This window comes from Anolis sagrei, chromosome 3 (assembly GCF_037176765.1).
Source record: "Anolis sagrei isolate rAnoSag1 chromosome 3, rAnoSag1.mat, whole genome shotgun sequence".
Classification (NCBI taxonomy): Eukaryota; Metazoa; Chordata; class Lepidosauria; order Squamata; family Dactyloidae; genus Anolis; species Anolis sagrei.
The window spans coordinates 164,976,653-164,991,624 of NC_090023.1; the positions used below are offsets into that span (position 1 = coordinate 164,976,653).

Below are 14,972 nucleotides of genomic sequence, written 5' to 3' on the forward strand. Positions count from 1 at the left end.
ATTATGGCAACCCTAAGTTGAAGCAATCACAGGGCTTTCTTGGCAATATATATTTTTGGAAAAGATTTGTCTTTGCCCTCTTCTGAGCTGAGACAGTGTGCCTTGGTCAAGGTCACCCTGTGCATTTTCATGGCGGCGTGGCGATTTAAACCCTGGTTTCCATAGAGATTTAGTGTATATTTAGGTCACTACAGTAACCTGGCTCTTTCGAGAGGTGAGTATTCTAGAATATGTTGTGTTCCACACAGCAGTTTTCTATGCGAAGTGTGAGATAATTAATTTTTCCTTTTGTGTCAGTCTTACAGGCACATTGAAATGGTACTTTCAGTTTCTTGGATCTGTAGAGAAACACTATCCTGATCAAAGTATGTCTATTTGGTTATTTTAATGTCTTGGCTAACTTACTATTTTTGATAGGAGAAGGGGCCTGTCCTAGAATCCAACAGGTCATATGTAATGCTAAAATTTAAACCAGACACAGAACACTGTTTTTCTCCAAACAATTCCACAATAGAGATTTCGAAGGGCAAGATTGCCAGATATACCCAAATCATATTCCTACAAGGTAGAATGATTAGGTCTAGTTACATCAAAAATCCACCACCTGTGACCCAACATTCAATGAACAGAGAGTAAACAATCAGGCACATCAAATCACTCTCAACAAAAGATTCCCCCCAGGCACTTCCAAGCCATTAAATGCTAATCAAGGTGGTCAGTTGAAACATTCACACCTAGCTCCAGCAGACAAAAGTCCTTTGTCCCACCCTGGTCATTCCACAGATATATAAACCCATTTTCCTACTTCCAACAGACCTCACTACCTCTGAGGATGCTTGCCATAGATGCAGGCGAAACGTCAGGAGAAAATGCCTCTAGAACATGGCCATATAGCCCGAAAAACCTACAACAACCCAGATTCAATGAATGACAGCTTCAACAGATTGTCGAAGGCTTTCATGGCCAGAATTACTGAGTTGTTGTAGGTCTTTCAGGCTATATGGTCTTTTTCTTGCCCCACAAGTTTAATATGCATGAAGAATATTTTATGCAGTCTGAAATGGTACAACGCAATGGAGTTTCTGTTCAATTGTCTGCCCTTAATGCTTGCAGACAGTGCAATTCAAATGAACAATTCAGTACCAAGAAGGCAAATAAGGCAGCAAGTTTCTGTAATTGGCAACATTTATCTCATTTTTAAAATGTCAGTGCGTAGAAGTGCACCTAAGTGTATGAACAGCAGGTATAAGCAACACCTGGGAGCTTCGTCAACTTTGCTGGCTGGAAAACTCTACAGCTATAACAAAACCTTGCACTGCTCATGTCTTTCCATCCATCAGGCTAATTTGAATGCAGTCTACTGGCATGCAGGACTGAATATGCAAATATGTTGGCCTCCTGCTCCTTCATCATTTGTTTCTCCATGGCCATGTATACCAGAGGGAACTTCTTGGCCATCCAGATATATTAGGGCATAAAATGTAGGCTATGACTTACACAATAATTTAACCTTGGCTGGGCTGGGCTTCTGTAAGTGAAGATTCAAAAGATCTGGAGGGTCAAAGATTCCTCAGCCATGGTTAAAGCCAAGGCTAAGAAGTGTAGTGGTCTCCAGATTGTTTTGGATACATTTTCCATCAGTCCCACTTAAAATGGCCAACGGTCAGGCTCATTTCCAATTTACTATTGGTCTTTGGATTTCCACGGTTTTATGCTATTTTGTTATTTTAAGTGTATGTGTATGTTATTGCTATTTCTCCCTTAGGCATATATATATATATAGATAGATATAGATATAGATATAGATATAGATATAGATATATAAGCAGTCCTCAAATCAGGATAACACCACATTCTCTGTCCTTGCTTTGTGTTCCGTCTTCCAGGAGCATAGTTTGCATTACCTTTTAGTTGCATTGGATAGTGTTCTTTTGCATTTCCCCAGGGCTGCTACAGACCCAGCAGCACCCTGGAAGTTAAACAGTATCAGAGTCTGCAGGCCCTTTTGCAGCTAATGGTTTAGAAAAGTATTTCTTTGGGTCTAAGGACCGCCCCTTTTCCTGGGTTGAGATCTCCATTTTGGAATCTTCCCTGCCTCCTTCAGTAGAGAAGAAAGCTTCAGATGTGCTGTTGGTCAGGCAGGTACTCTGAGAAAACCATTGTAAGAACGATTGAGATTGAGAATTAAATAAAGAAGCTGACTGAGTTATATAGATAAAGAAGCTGACTGAGAAATAGATAGAAAGATTTTGGTCGTGTCAGGAGCAACTTGAGAATCTGCAAGTCAAGCGACTTGAGAATCTGCAAGTCACTTCTGGTGTGAGAGAATTGGCCGTCTGCAAGGACGTTGCCCAGGGGAAGCCCGGATGATTTGATTTTTTTTTATCATCCTTGTGGGAGGCTTCTCTCATGTCCCCGCAATTGGGAGCTGGAGCTGATAGAGGGAACTCATCCGCTTCTCCCTGGATTCAAACCTGCGACCTGTCGGTCTTCAGTCCTGCCGGCACAGGGGTTTAACCCACTGCGCCACCGGGGGGCTCCGATAGAAAGATAAATTTAGTGATTGAGATACTATAGATCAGGGGTCCTCAAACTAAGGCCCTGGGGCCGGATACAGCCCTCCAAGGTCATTTACCCGGCCCTCGCTCAGGGTCAATTTAAGTCTGAAACGACTTGAAAGCACACAAAAACAACAACAACAGTCCTATTTCATCAGTCAAAAGCATGACCACACTTCTCATTGAAATACTAATAAGTTTATAATTGTTAAAATTGTTCTTCATTTTAATTACTGTATTATTTTAAGTGATTTTGCACTACAAATAAGATATGTGCAGTGTGCATAGGAATTCATGTTTTTTTCAAATTATAATCCGGCCCTCCAACAGTTTTAGGGACTGTGACCTGGCCCTCTGTTTAAAATGTTTGTGGACCCCTGCTATAGATAGTGATTGAGCAATTGAGTTATAGATAGATACTGAGTTATTGAGAAATAGTTATTGAGCACTATTTGCTTCATCTCCAGTCTAACCTTGGGCTGGAATAGGGAAGGCCTACGCTTTCTAAAAGATAGTAGCTCAAGGTTGGGGTAAAAAGATCTCAGGTTTTTTTCTACCATTTGGATGAAGGCACCTCAGTAACTGAAGGTAAGGAAAGAAAGATCACCTCTGTGGTTTAACCAATTGACTGTTTTGTTTGTAGCTTTAACAAGCTGTGCCAAGCCTGCAAGAACTTTGATAAATAAATATTCTGTTTTGATGATCAAAGCCTGTAGTAGCCTCAGTTGCTGGGAATCTCAAGCTTCTAAAAAAAGACCCCTGCAGTCCACCCAGACAAAGAGAGAAGCACACCTTAGTTTTATTTTTATAGGGTATGGGTGTGACGGCACACTTTGTGTTAATCAAAACATTCCTTAATGAAAAGGGGAAATCTCAGAAAGACTCTTTTAACACAAAACTGGTTTTTAAAAGTCTTTTTGAGAAAAAAACACACAATTTAAATGAAAGAGACTAAACATTATGATGCAGCCTTATGCTGAATTGAACCACGGGTTCACCTAGCCCGGCATTATCTGTAATGATAGATTATGACTGCGAGGCATTCATTTTCTTTGGGAGACCAGTCGACCTTTTCTTAAAAACTAGTGATTTTGAGGTACGCCCTGAGGCATGTTGCTGGTAAAGCCTGAAATAATTATTTTGAGGAGGCTTAAAACATTCTTCATCCCAACCTAAGATCACCTAAGGCAGTTGTAGCAGAGGAAGCCCCAAGGTTTGCTGTAGATACTTCAGGTTATTGTTTGGCAGCCCGCACGTCTGTTTTTAACAAGCCTATAATAATTATAATGTCTACCCTGGACTTGTTTCTGGAGAACACACAGTAAAATCCTTGTTATCACATATCCACTTACATACACCTAGGCAATTCTATGGAGTTGCATTGGAGGACCTAGATTGGAGAGATATCATCTCTAGTATTTTGCTAGGTCCTTCAAAGTAACTCAATAGAATGGAAACCAGCTAATATAATGTGTTCAGTTGTATCTGTATTTTCAGGTAATTGGGGTCCAGATGGGAACATATCTCTCATGGATACCGTGGTCTTACTGTGCTATAACTTCCAAATAAGGATGTTTCTATGAGTCAGGTTTGAATTGTCTTCCTTAAGTCTACACGCTGGATAGAATTCTTTTTTTTAACTGATAAACATTATAAGTATATACGAAAGTAGGGTCGAAGGATAAAACTGTAGTCCAAAAAAAAAAGGTGGGGGCAAGGAAGAAAAAAAACAAACACCAAAACTGAAATCGGGGGGGGGGGGGGACGGGGGACTTGGTACTTCCTGTCTTCGCCTCGAAGAATTATTATCAAAAGAAAAAGAATTGATTTATACCTTGCTGTCCTATTTGTATATAAATTCAATTGTTCAGTGTATTTCATATATTACTTCCTTTATTCCTTCTTCTTTATCCTTAATTCAGTGTATTTCATATATTAGTTTCTTTAACTTTTTGTTTTTTCTGTCTAAGTGGAGTATCTTGCATTTGTCCCTGTTGAACTTCATTTTGTTAATTTTGGCCCATCTCTCTAATCTGTCAAGATCGTTTTGAATCCTGCTCCTGTCCTCTGGAGTATTGGCTATCCCTCCCAATTTGGTGTCGTCTGCAAACTTGATGATCCTGCCTTCTAACCCTTCATCTAAGTCATTAATAAAGATGTTGAACAGGACCAGGCCCAGGACGGAACCCTGTGGCACTCCACTCGTCACTTCCTTCCAGGATGAAGAGGAAGTATTGGTGAGCACCCTCTGGGTTCATCCATTTAACCAATTACAGATCCACCTCACCGTAGTTTTGCCTAGCCCACATTAGGGGGCTTCATTCTAGGAACTGTAATAATAAAATATTTTTCCAAGTTCAAGTGGAAACTAAAGTCATGAAGACTCATCTTCTTATGTGAACTTGCCTATATGGATAACAATCCCCATACCATGACCGTCCCTGCATATACTTGTCCTCCTGGCTCATTTTACCTTACTTCCAGTGGGCAATTAAACCCCATAGCTTGTCCCTCCTGAATCTCCCACCAGATAAATCATCCCAGTCTTCCCATCTCACCCAATATCCCCTTGTTTTTATCCTTGCATTTGGCCCAGCCCACTTCCTTTATTCCTTATTATTTATCCTTAATTTTCATTTTTACTCCCAATGTTTTTATCCCATTGTGTTGTTTTTTAATCATTGTATTTATTGCTTGTATTTTATTTTGTTATTATTTGTTGTATGTATTTTATTCACTTCCTATATTGTTGGGTTCGGCCTCATGTTGGCCGCCCTGAGATGCTGGCGGGGTATAAATAAAGTTTAATAATAATAATAGTATTTCTGGACTGCAATCAATAACACACAAAATATGTCTTTCATTGTATTGTCAAAGGCCGGAATCACTGGGTTGTTGTAGGTTTTTTCGGGCTATATGGCCATGGTCTAGAGGCATTTTCTCCTGACATTTCGCCTGCATCTATGGCAAGCATCCACAGAAGTAGTGAGGTCTGTTGGACCTAGGAAAGTGGGTTTATATATCTGTGGAATGACCAGGGTAGGACAAATGACTTTTGTCTGCTGGAGCTAGGTGTGAATGTTTCAACTGACCACCTTGATTAGCATTTAATGGCTTGGAAGTGCCTGGGGGGAATCTTTTGTTGAGAGGTGATTTGATGTGCCTGATTATTTACTCTCTGTTGTTTTGCTGTTGCAATTTTTGAGTTTTTTAATACTGGTAGCCAGATTTTGTTCATTTTCATGGTTTCCTCCTTTCTGTTGAAATTGTTCACATGCTTGTGGATTTCAATGGCTTCTCTGTGTAGTCTGATATGGTGGTTGTGAGAGTGGTCCAGCATTTCTGAAACATTCACACCTAGCTCCAGCAGACAAAAGTCCTTTGTCCCACCCTGGTCATTCCACAGATATATAAACCAATTTTCCTACTTCCAACAGACCTCACTACCTCTGAGGATGCTTGCCATAGATGCAGGCAAAACGTCAGGAGAAAATGCCTCTAGAACATAGCCATATAGCCCGGAAAAACCTAAAACAACCCTATGTCTTTCTTTTCCTCTGCTTACTGTGCCTGACTACAGGGCTGGATTAAAGACTCGCTGTCTGCAGTCCAGTTGTTGACACTCTGCAAGTGTGGCATCACCATAGGAAAAGCGTAGACTATGTAGATATCAGCTACCAACCTTTGTTGCTGCGTCCACATTGGCACCTCTCTGTATCAGTTCTGAAACAACTTCGACATGGCCTTCTTTGGAGGCGAGATGGAGGGCGTTCAACCCATTCTGATAAAAACAAAGAGGAATGAGAATGATTGATGCACAATGCCAAGAACAGCAAGGGATATGTCAAGAGGCCTGAAGGTCACATTCCCACATAGTGAGAGCTTGCAGAAAGAAAGAAAGAAAGAAAGAAAGAAAGAAAGAAAGAAAGAAAGACCTTCTCAATTGCTCTAACCACCAATTGCTATAGTGAAAGAGTAACGTTGTAGTATAAAATGCTATAAATCTAGTCTACTCATCCTTTGGATCAGTGTAATTGTTATAATCTATTGCTTCTATAATACAAACCACAGTAATACTATATATAAGGTTTGCTTGAATTCAAATGGATTTATTCCCTTCTAAGCAGGTTTAAGCATAATACAAAGACACCAGTTAAAGTACAATTCCTCGGTATACTTCTGTGGGATATTATTTTAGAATATACCATATATACTCGAGTATAAGCCGACCCGAATATAAGTTGAGTCACTTAATTTTACCACAAAAACTGGGAAAACGGATTGACTTAAATATAAGCCGAGGCTGAGAAATTCAGAAGCTACTGGTACATTTCAAAATGAAAATAGATACCAATAAAATTACATTAATTGAGGCATCTAATTGAGGCGTCAGTAGGTTAAATGTTTTTGAATATTTATATAAAATTGTAATTTAAGATAAGACTGCCCTAACCTTCTTCAATGTAAATGTGCTTACGTATCCTTCCATTAATAATAAAGACAGTGAACTAATAAATGGAATAATAATAGAGTGAAATAATAGATGGAATAATAACAATCATAGAGTAAAATAATAAATTTAATGATAACACTGATAAAATAAAATAATAAATGTAATAATAAAGTAAAATGATTATAATAATAATAGAGTAAAATAATAAATGCAATAATAATAATAATAATAATAATAATAATAATAATAATGTAAAATAATAAATAACCTTGACTTGAGTATAAGCCGAGGGGGACTTTTTCAGCCTAAAGCAAGGGTTGAAAAACTAGGCTTATACTTGAGTATATACATTACTTTCATTTCACATGGATTCATCCATAAGTATTTTATAAGCAAAACGTTCAAATAAAGATGGCTCAAAATACTGATTCTTTCCTTTGAACCCAAAGAGTGGCATTTCAAATATAGTTGGACATTCACGTTTCCAAATTTAACTTTTGTGCATTTGATTATTCCCAGATTCAATTAATATGTTCTCTCTAGGAATCTCCAGGTCTTTCCAATTGCATCTAAGGTCAACGTCTGTCAGAGGTTCACCATAGAGCCATCCTGAAAGATCTAGAGAATCTTAGGCCCTTCTCCACTGCCATTTAAATCCAGATTATCTGCTTTGAACAGGATTATATAGCAGCGTAGACTCATATAATCCAGTTCAAAGCAGATATTTATTTATTTATTTATTTATTTAAAAGTTTTGCATGTTGTCATTCTAATATTGCTACTTTTTTCCAACTAAGTGGACAGCCTCTCTGCATCTTCTGTTGTATCGTTTCCTTTTCACTCATTCTTTGTATGCTACATACTTAAAGTGGTGAGCAATTTTAGTGGGAATGAATTTTATTTCTTTTATAGTACATACAATTTAAAGTTGGATGATGCTAATTATCTACCTTGAATATACAGAATAATTCGTTTCAACTATCTACGACTTCAGTTATCTTTTGACATTGTTAAAAAGTAAGCACATGTAAGCACTAGAAGCAAAAGAAGAATCAGCTGAATATTTTTCCAACCTGGTTGCAAATGTTGATGTCCACTCCATTTTTTAAATAATCAAGAGCCTTTTCTAGGTTGCCTGCTCGGGCAGCTCGAAGGTAACTTGCATTGGTGTCACACTGTGAAATAAAAAAAGAAAAGAAGAAAATATAAACATTAAAATTCTAAAAAACTGAATTCAGATGACATAGCAATTGCTCATTATTTTTTATAACTAAGCAAAGACGTAGATGAGCTGAATTTATTTCCACAAGATAATCCACATTTTATATATCAAATAGCCGTCCCCTGCCATGCATTGCTGTGGCCCAGTCTGTGTACATGTGTTTTGTGTGTGTATATATATTTGTGTATATGTGTATATGTTCTGTCGCCGCTGGGCCTGCATTTGGTTGGCTTTAAATATAGGATGTGTAACCTTTGCCCAGCGAGAAGCCAGGGGCCTAAGAAGAAGTTCTTAGAGGTTTCCACTACAAAAAAGTCTTGATATGGCTTGAAAAATACTGATAGGTGTGATTCTTTTATTAATGAATCAAACAGGTACTTCAAAGCTTTCTTGATAAAGAATTAGTTCTCTCAATCTTGCCCACAGGGGACAGGCACTATCTTCAATAACTTTCTCTAAAGGAAAATTCCCCCTTTTTTTTAACTTCTCCCAAGGCTGACTAAAATCCAACCCTCACTGGTGTGGGTTCCGCTGCCAGGCCGAACTGCTTCTCGAGCGCTGAGAGGACCTACCAGCAAGGCAATGGATGTTCTCCAGCTGGAGACCTTAAGGCTGTCTTCCTGGAAACTCTCAAGGCTGTGGAAGACTTCCCTGGAGTTCTTAGTTCTTAGGAGACTATTAAAGCTGTTCTCCCCTGGAAATTCTTTCCCTGGAGATTCTGTTGTAACCCTGGAAATTCTTAAAGGTTGAAGCCTTTGTACAGGGGAAGCAACACACATCCTATACATTGGTTAACCTGGCTGAAAACTAAACTCAAAATGTCTCACTTCCCTAACAAAGCCCAAAAAGACTAGGGAACCTAACTGTAATTGACAGGTGGCTTGCCCTATGATTGCAGCCAAAAGAAGCCACCTATTATTATTATTATTATTATTATTATTATTATTAGGTAAAGGTAAAGGTAGTCCCCTGACATTAAGTCCAGTCATGTCTGACTCTGGGGTGTGGTGCTCATCTCCATTTCTAAGCCGAAGAGCCAGCGTTGTCCGTAGACACCTCCAAGGTCATGTGGCCGGCATGACTGCATGGAGCGCCGTTACCTTCCCGCCGGATCTACTACTATTGATCTACTCACATTTGCATGTTTTCGAACTGCTAGGTTGGCAGAAGCTAGGGCTGACAGTGGAAGCTCACGCCGCTCCCCGGAATCGAACCTGCGACCTTTCGATCAACAAGCTCAGCAGCTCAGTGCTTTAACCCACTGCACCACCGGGGGCTCCTTATTATTATTATTATTATTATTATTATTATTATTATTATTATTACTTTATTTGTACCCCGCTAGCATCTCCCGAAGGACTCGATGCGGCTTACATAGGCCAAGGCCTCAAAACACAATACAACAATACAATACCTAGAGCAAATTAAAAACAGTTAAGCAGAATAAACAACAGCAATAACAATACATCGAGACATCAAGACACTATAAAACTGGGCCAGGCCAGAGAAATGGGTACAAGATTAAAAGTGCTGATGTGGCAGGAGGTATGTAGGATTGTAAAGTAAGTGCAATGTGCGGTGTGCAGTGATCTTAGTTCTACTAAAGTGCTTCTAGGACTTGGTATTGGGGGTTCCTAATCTGAAAAGGCACATCGGAACAGCCAGGTCTTCAAGTTCTTTCTGAAGACTGCTAGCGAAGGGGCCTGTCTAAGATCTTTTGGGAGGGCGTTCCAGAGTCGGGGGGCCACAACAGAAAAGGCCCTGTCTCGAGTCCCCACCAAGCGCGCTTGCGACGCGGGCGGGATCACGAGCAGGGCCTCTCCAGATGACCGGAGTGAACGTGTGGGTTCGTAGACGGAGATGCGGTCACGCAGGTAGGGTGGTCCCAAACTGTTTTATGTTTATATTTTGTTTGTTAATCTTATGGTTCTGTTGTTTTTACTCTTTATGTTTTGTGATATTACTTGGGAACCGCTCTGAGTCCCTCAGGGAGATGGAGCGGTATATAAATAAAGTGTTATTATTATTATTATTATTATTATTATTATTATTATTATTTCTGAAAACCCAAAACTGAGAAGCCAAATCACTCCAAGCAATATACTCATGGCTATGAGGAATGGTCATTTTTACTGGGGGCAACTACAGTTGACGTTATGTCAAACTAGCAGAAAACAGACTTATTATTTTAAAAGCCAGCATTTTATCAGGATTACCAAAGGTCTTTCAGCGTGTTTTTCCCACCATCACACAATGCAACAAACTGCCCATTTGACACAGTCAGCAGGTGGGTAAAAAATCCACATCAGCAGTTTACAGTCGCTCTTGGCTAGAGGCCGCTAGGGTGGTTTAGAAGGGAACGTGGCTTGTGCACCCGCTCCCATATCAGTTGCTGGAAGCAGGGCTGAACACAGAAAAATCCTTCAGGACAAAGCCTTTCAAAGCCATCGAAATTACCTCAATGGTGACCTCTAGGAGCCCCCGGTGGCGCAGTGGGTTAAACCCCTGTGCTGGCAGGACTGAAGACTGACAGGTCGCAGGTTCGAATCCGGGGAGAGGCGGATGAGCTCCCTCTATCAGCTCCAGCTCCTCATGCGGGGACATGAGAGAAGCCTCCCACAAGGATGATAAAAACATCAAATCATCCAGGTGTCCCCTGGGCAACGTCCTTGCAGACAGCCAATTCTCTCACACCAGAAGCGACTTGCAGTTTCTCAAGTCGCTCCTGACATGACCAAAAAAAAAAAAAGCAGCCATCTACCTTCAAATTGATGGCTCTCCCTAATTTAGGTTTGAATATTGGGATTACAGCATTTTAAGAATGCCTTGGAGCATGCAGAACGTTTTTCAAAATGTTACTGTAATCAAAGAGCCAAACTTTTTAAATTAAAGAATGTGCTATAAAGAGTGCAAAATTCAGCTAAAAATCAACTTTTTTTCAATAATCTACCCTGCACAAATCCACAATTGGACTTTAATACAGTACCTTCTTACATGCCTGGCATTATTTTTAACATTTTAATTTGGCCCAGCCATAGGTTTTTAAATGCGTCGTGTTATTGTTATTGTTTTTGTCTATTTTGCTTATGAGTTTCTGTATTGCTTTTGTACTATTGTTGTTATTGTTTATTGTTGTATTGTGGGCTTGGCCTCATGTAAGCCGCACTGAGTCCCTCGGGAGATGGTAAAAAGGTAAAGGTAGTCCCCTGACATTAAGTCCAGTCATGTCTGACTCTGGGGTGTGGTGCTCATCTCCATTTCTAAGCCAAAGAGCCAGCGTTGTCCGTAGACATCTCCAAGGTCATGTGGCCGGCATGACTGCATGGAGCGCCGTTACCTTCCCGCCGGAGCGGTACCTATTGATCTACTCACATTTGCATGTTTTCGAACTGCTAGGTTGGCAGAAGCTAGGGCTGACAGCGGAAGCTCACGCCGCTCCCCGGAATCAAACCTGCGACCTTTCGATCAACAAGCTCAGCAGCTCAGTGCTTTAACCCACTGCGCCACCGGGGGCTCCCGGGAGATGGTAGCAGGGTACAGATAAAGTGTTGTTGTGGTTGTTGTTATTATTATTATTATTATCATTATTATTATTACATGTTTCAGAGGCCCACTATACAACAGGTTCTTAAAAAACTGGTGAAATGAACTGCTAATCTTTTGGGGTTTTTTTAAACCCAGGGGGCTGAATCATAGAATCACAGAATCATAGATTTGAAAGAGACGTAGTGGGCTTATCCAGTCCAACCCCCTACCGAGAAGCAGGAAAATCGCATTCAAAGCACCTTAACAGATGGCCATCCAGTCTCTTTTAAAGGCCTTCAAAGAAGTTCTTCCTAATGTTCAGATGGAATCTCCTTTGCTGTAGTTTGACGCCAATGTTCTGCATCCTAGCCTCCAAGGCAGCAGAAAACAAGCTTGTTCCCTTCTCCCTATGTCTTCCCCTCACATATTTATACATGACCATCATGTCTCCTCTCAGCCTTCTCTTCTTCAGGCTAAACATGCCCTGCTCCTTAAGCCGCTCCTCATAGGGCTTGTTCTCCAGACCCTTGATCATTTTAGTCGCCCTCCTCTGGACACATTCCAGCTTGTCAATATCTCTCTTCAATTGTGGTGCCCAGAATTGGACACAATATTCCAGGTGTGCTTTAACCAAGGCAGAATAGAGGGGTAGTATGGCTTCCCTGGATCTCGAAAGGTAAAGGTAGTCCCCTGACATTAAGTCCAGTCATGTCTGACTCTGGGGTGTGGTGCTCATCTCCATTTCTAAGCCGAAGAGCCAGCTTTGTCCGTAGACACCTCCAAGGTCATGTGGCCGGCATGACTGCATGGAGCTCCTGTGGATCTCGATACTATACTTCTATTTATGCAGGCCAAAATCCCATTTTGCCGTCACATCACATTATTGGCTCATGTTTAACTTGTTGTTCACGAGAACATATAAATAAATCTATAAGCTGTCAGAGTTCAGACGATGCCCAGCGGAAGGAATGCTAGATCAGCAGACACCGAGTTGTAAAATAAGGACTCTGCAGGCTTCGAGTTACAAAAGAAACTAAGTTTACTAAGCACATTCAACAGACACGTCTTACTACAGCGAGCTACAATTCTGGAACTAGTCAAAATGAAAGCCTCTTCACATCTGCTTATCTTTTCTTGCTGAGACTGGCTACTCCCTTCTGTTCCCAGCAAGAGCAAACCTTATCTTACTTTTCTCAAGTTCACTTAATCACAGCCTCATGGTGTAAACATTCTGCACAGCATTTCTAATTCACAGTAGCATCCATCTTTGCAATACATAGAAGCACATTTAAAACACATACATAACTAAATTAATCCTGACATAAGCCGTTCCTCATAGGGCTTGTTCTGCAGACACTTGATCATTTTAGTTGCCCTCCTCTGGACACATTCCAGCTTGCCAACATCTCCTTTGAACAGCGGTGCATCTCCACAAAACAACGGTTGTGGAGTCGAACAGGAGTCACCCAATAACACCTTCTGGGACTGTCCCTCCAGGAAGGACCGGAGCCACTGCAAAACAGTACCTCCGAGTCCCATCTCTGCGAGGCATCCCAGAAGGATACCGTGGTCAATGGTATCGAAGGCCACTGAGAGGCCCAGCAGAACTAACAAGGACACACTCCTCCTGTCCAGCTCCTGGCATAGGGTACAGGGGGACTATACATGTACATAGATAAACATGATATTTTGCTAATATTTTCAAATTACACTTGACACTGGGTTGTTAATCTATATATATAAAAATGCTCTGGTCATAATGAGTACCTTAAAAACAAAAGAACCAATGAATGAAATCACATTTTGGCAACAAAATGTCTCACTACACAAGGAGTGACCATCACTCAAAAAATCATGATTTTGTCATTTGGGAGTTGTAGTTGCTGGGATTTATAGTTCACCTATAAGGAAATAGCATTCTGAACTCCACCAATGATGGAATTGAACCAAACTTGGCACACAGGCCTCCCATGACCAACAGAAAATACTAGCAGTGTTTGGTGGGAATTGACCTTGAGTTTGGAAGTTGTAGTTCACCTACGTCCAGAGAGCACTGTGGACTCAAACAATGATGGATCTGGACCAAACTTGGCACGAATATTCCATATGCCCAAATATGAACACAGATACAGGTTTGGGGAAATAGACCTTTGCATTTGGGAGTTGTAGTTACTGGGATTTATAGTTCACCTACAATCAAAGACCATTCTGAATGAACCCCACGAATGACAGAACTGGGGCAAACTTCCCATACAGAACCCCCATGACCAACAGAAAATACTTAAGGCCATCCATTCCATTCTGAATGAACCCCACGAATGACAGAACTGGGGCAAACTTCCCACACAGAACCCCCATGACCAACAGAAAATACTTAAGGCCATCCAATCCAACACCAGCGCAAGAAAACGAAATCAAAGCCCTCCTGACAGAGAGCCATCCAGCCATAGATATAGGCAACCACGGAAAAATTTGTTTCTAAACTCGATTCGTTTTTTGGGGGTTTTTGCGTTTCGATATTTAAAAGAATTCTGAAAATTTTCTTTAAAAAAGTTCGACATTTACGAAATTTCGTAAAATTACGAAACAATATGAAACGAATACGAAATGAATACGAATCGATTCGTTAATGGCGGACGCGACCACGCAATACGCTAAAAAACCTCCATATGCTTCCCTCTCCCTCTGTTGTTGACTGTTGATGTGATATTTATAATTTTTTTTCACTGATTAAACAAACAACAGCTATAAAACTTGCCCCAGACATGCGGAAATAATAACGAAACAATTTCGAAACGATTTCGAAACGAATACGAAGCAATTACGAAACGAATTGAAAAATTCGTTTCGTTTTTTAGATGCTCCTGAATGGTTCGTTATCGCTTCGTAACAAAAAAAAATACCGAATTTTTAACGAATTACGAAATTACGAAACGAAACCACCCAGTCCTAATAGATAGATATATATGATTCACATACACACACAGATAAAAGTATTATAGATTTGAAAGGGACTCCTAAAGATGAACAATTATATGTTGCATGTTCCAGAATAGGCAAACCAGACAATCATCAAGAAATACATCAAGAAATACTATTTACCCACAAGCATAAAGACATTACATATATTAGAAACCAGCACTTTCTAATTACTTTATTTTCCATATCACCAGACTGGGCCACAGCAATGCGTGGCAGGGGACTGCTAGTAATT

The 14,972-nt window shown here is 40.3% G+C and overlaps 1 protein-coding gene across 3 annotated transcripts in view; it reads right to left on the reverse strand.

Annotated features, from left to right (window-relative positions):
* ANK3 (ankyrin 3) overlaps window positions 1–14,972 on the reverse strand; it is a 719,992-nt gene that overhangs the window by 264,349 nt on the left and 440,671 nt on the right. For all 3 annotated transcript variants that reach the window (XM_067465652.1, XM_067465653.1, XM_067465654.1), the window contains 2 exons: window positions 8,085–8,186; window positions 6,241–6,339 (listed from right to left, as the gene is read on the reverse strand). In XM_067465652.1, the coding sequence (XP_067321753.1) occupies window positions 6,241–6,339; window positions 8,085–8,186 (201 nt within the window). The remainder of the gene's footprint in view (window positions 1–6,240; window positions 6,340–8,084; window positions 8,187–14,972) is intronic.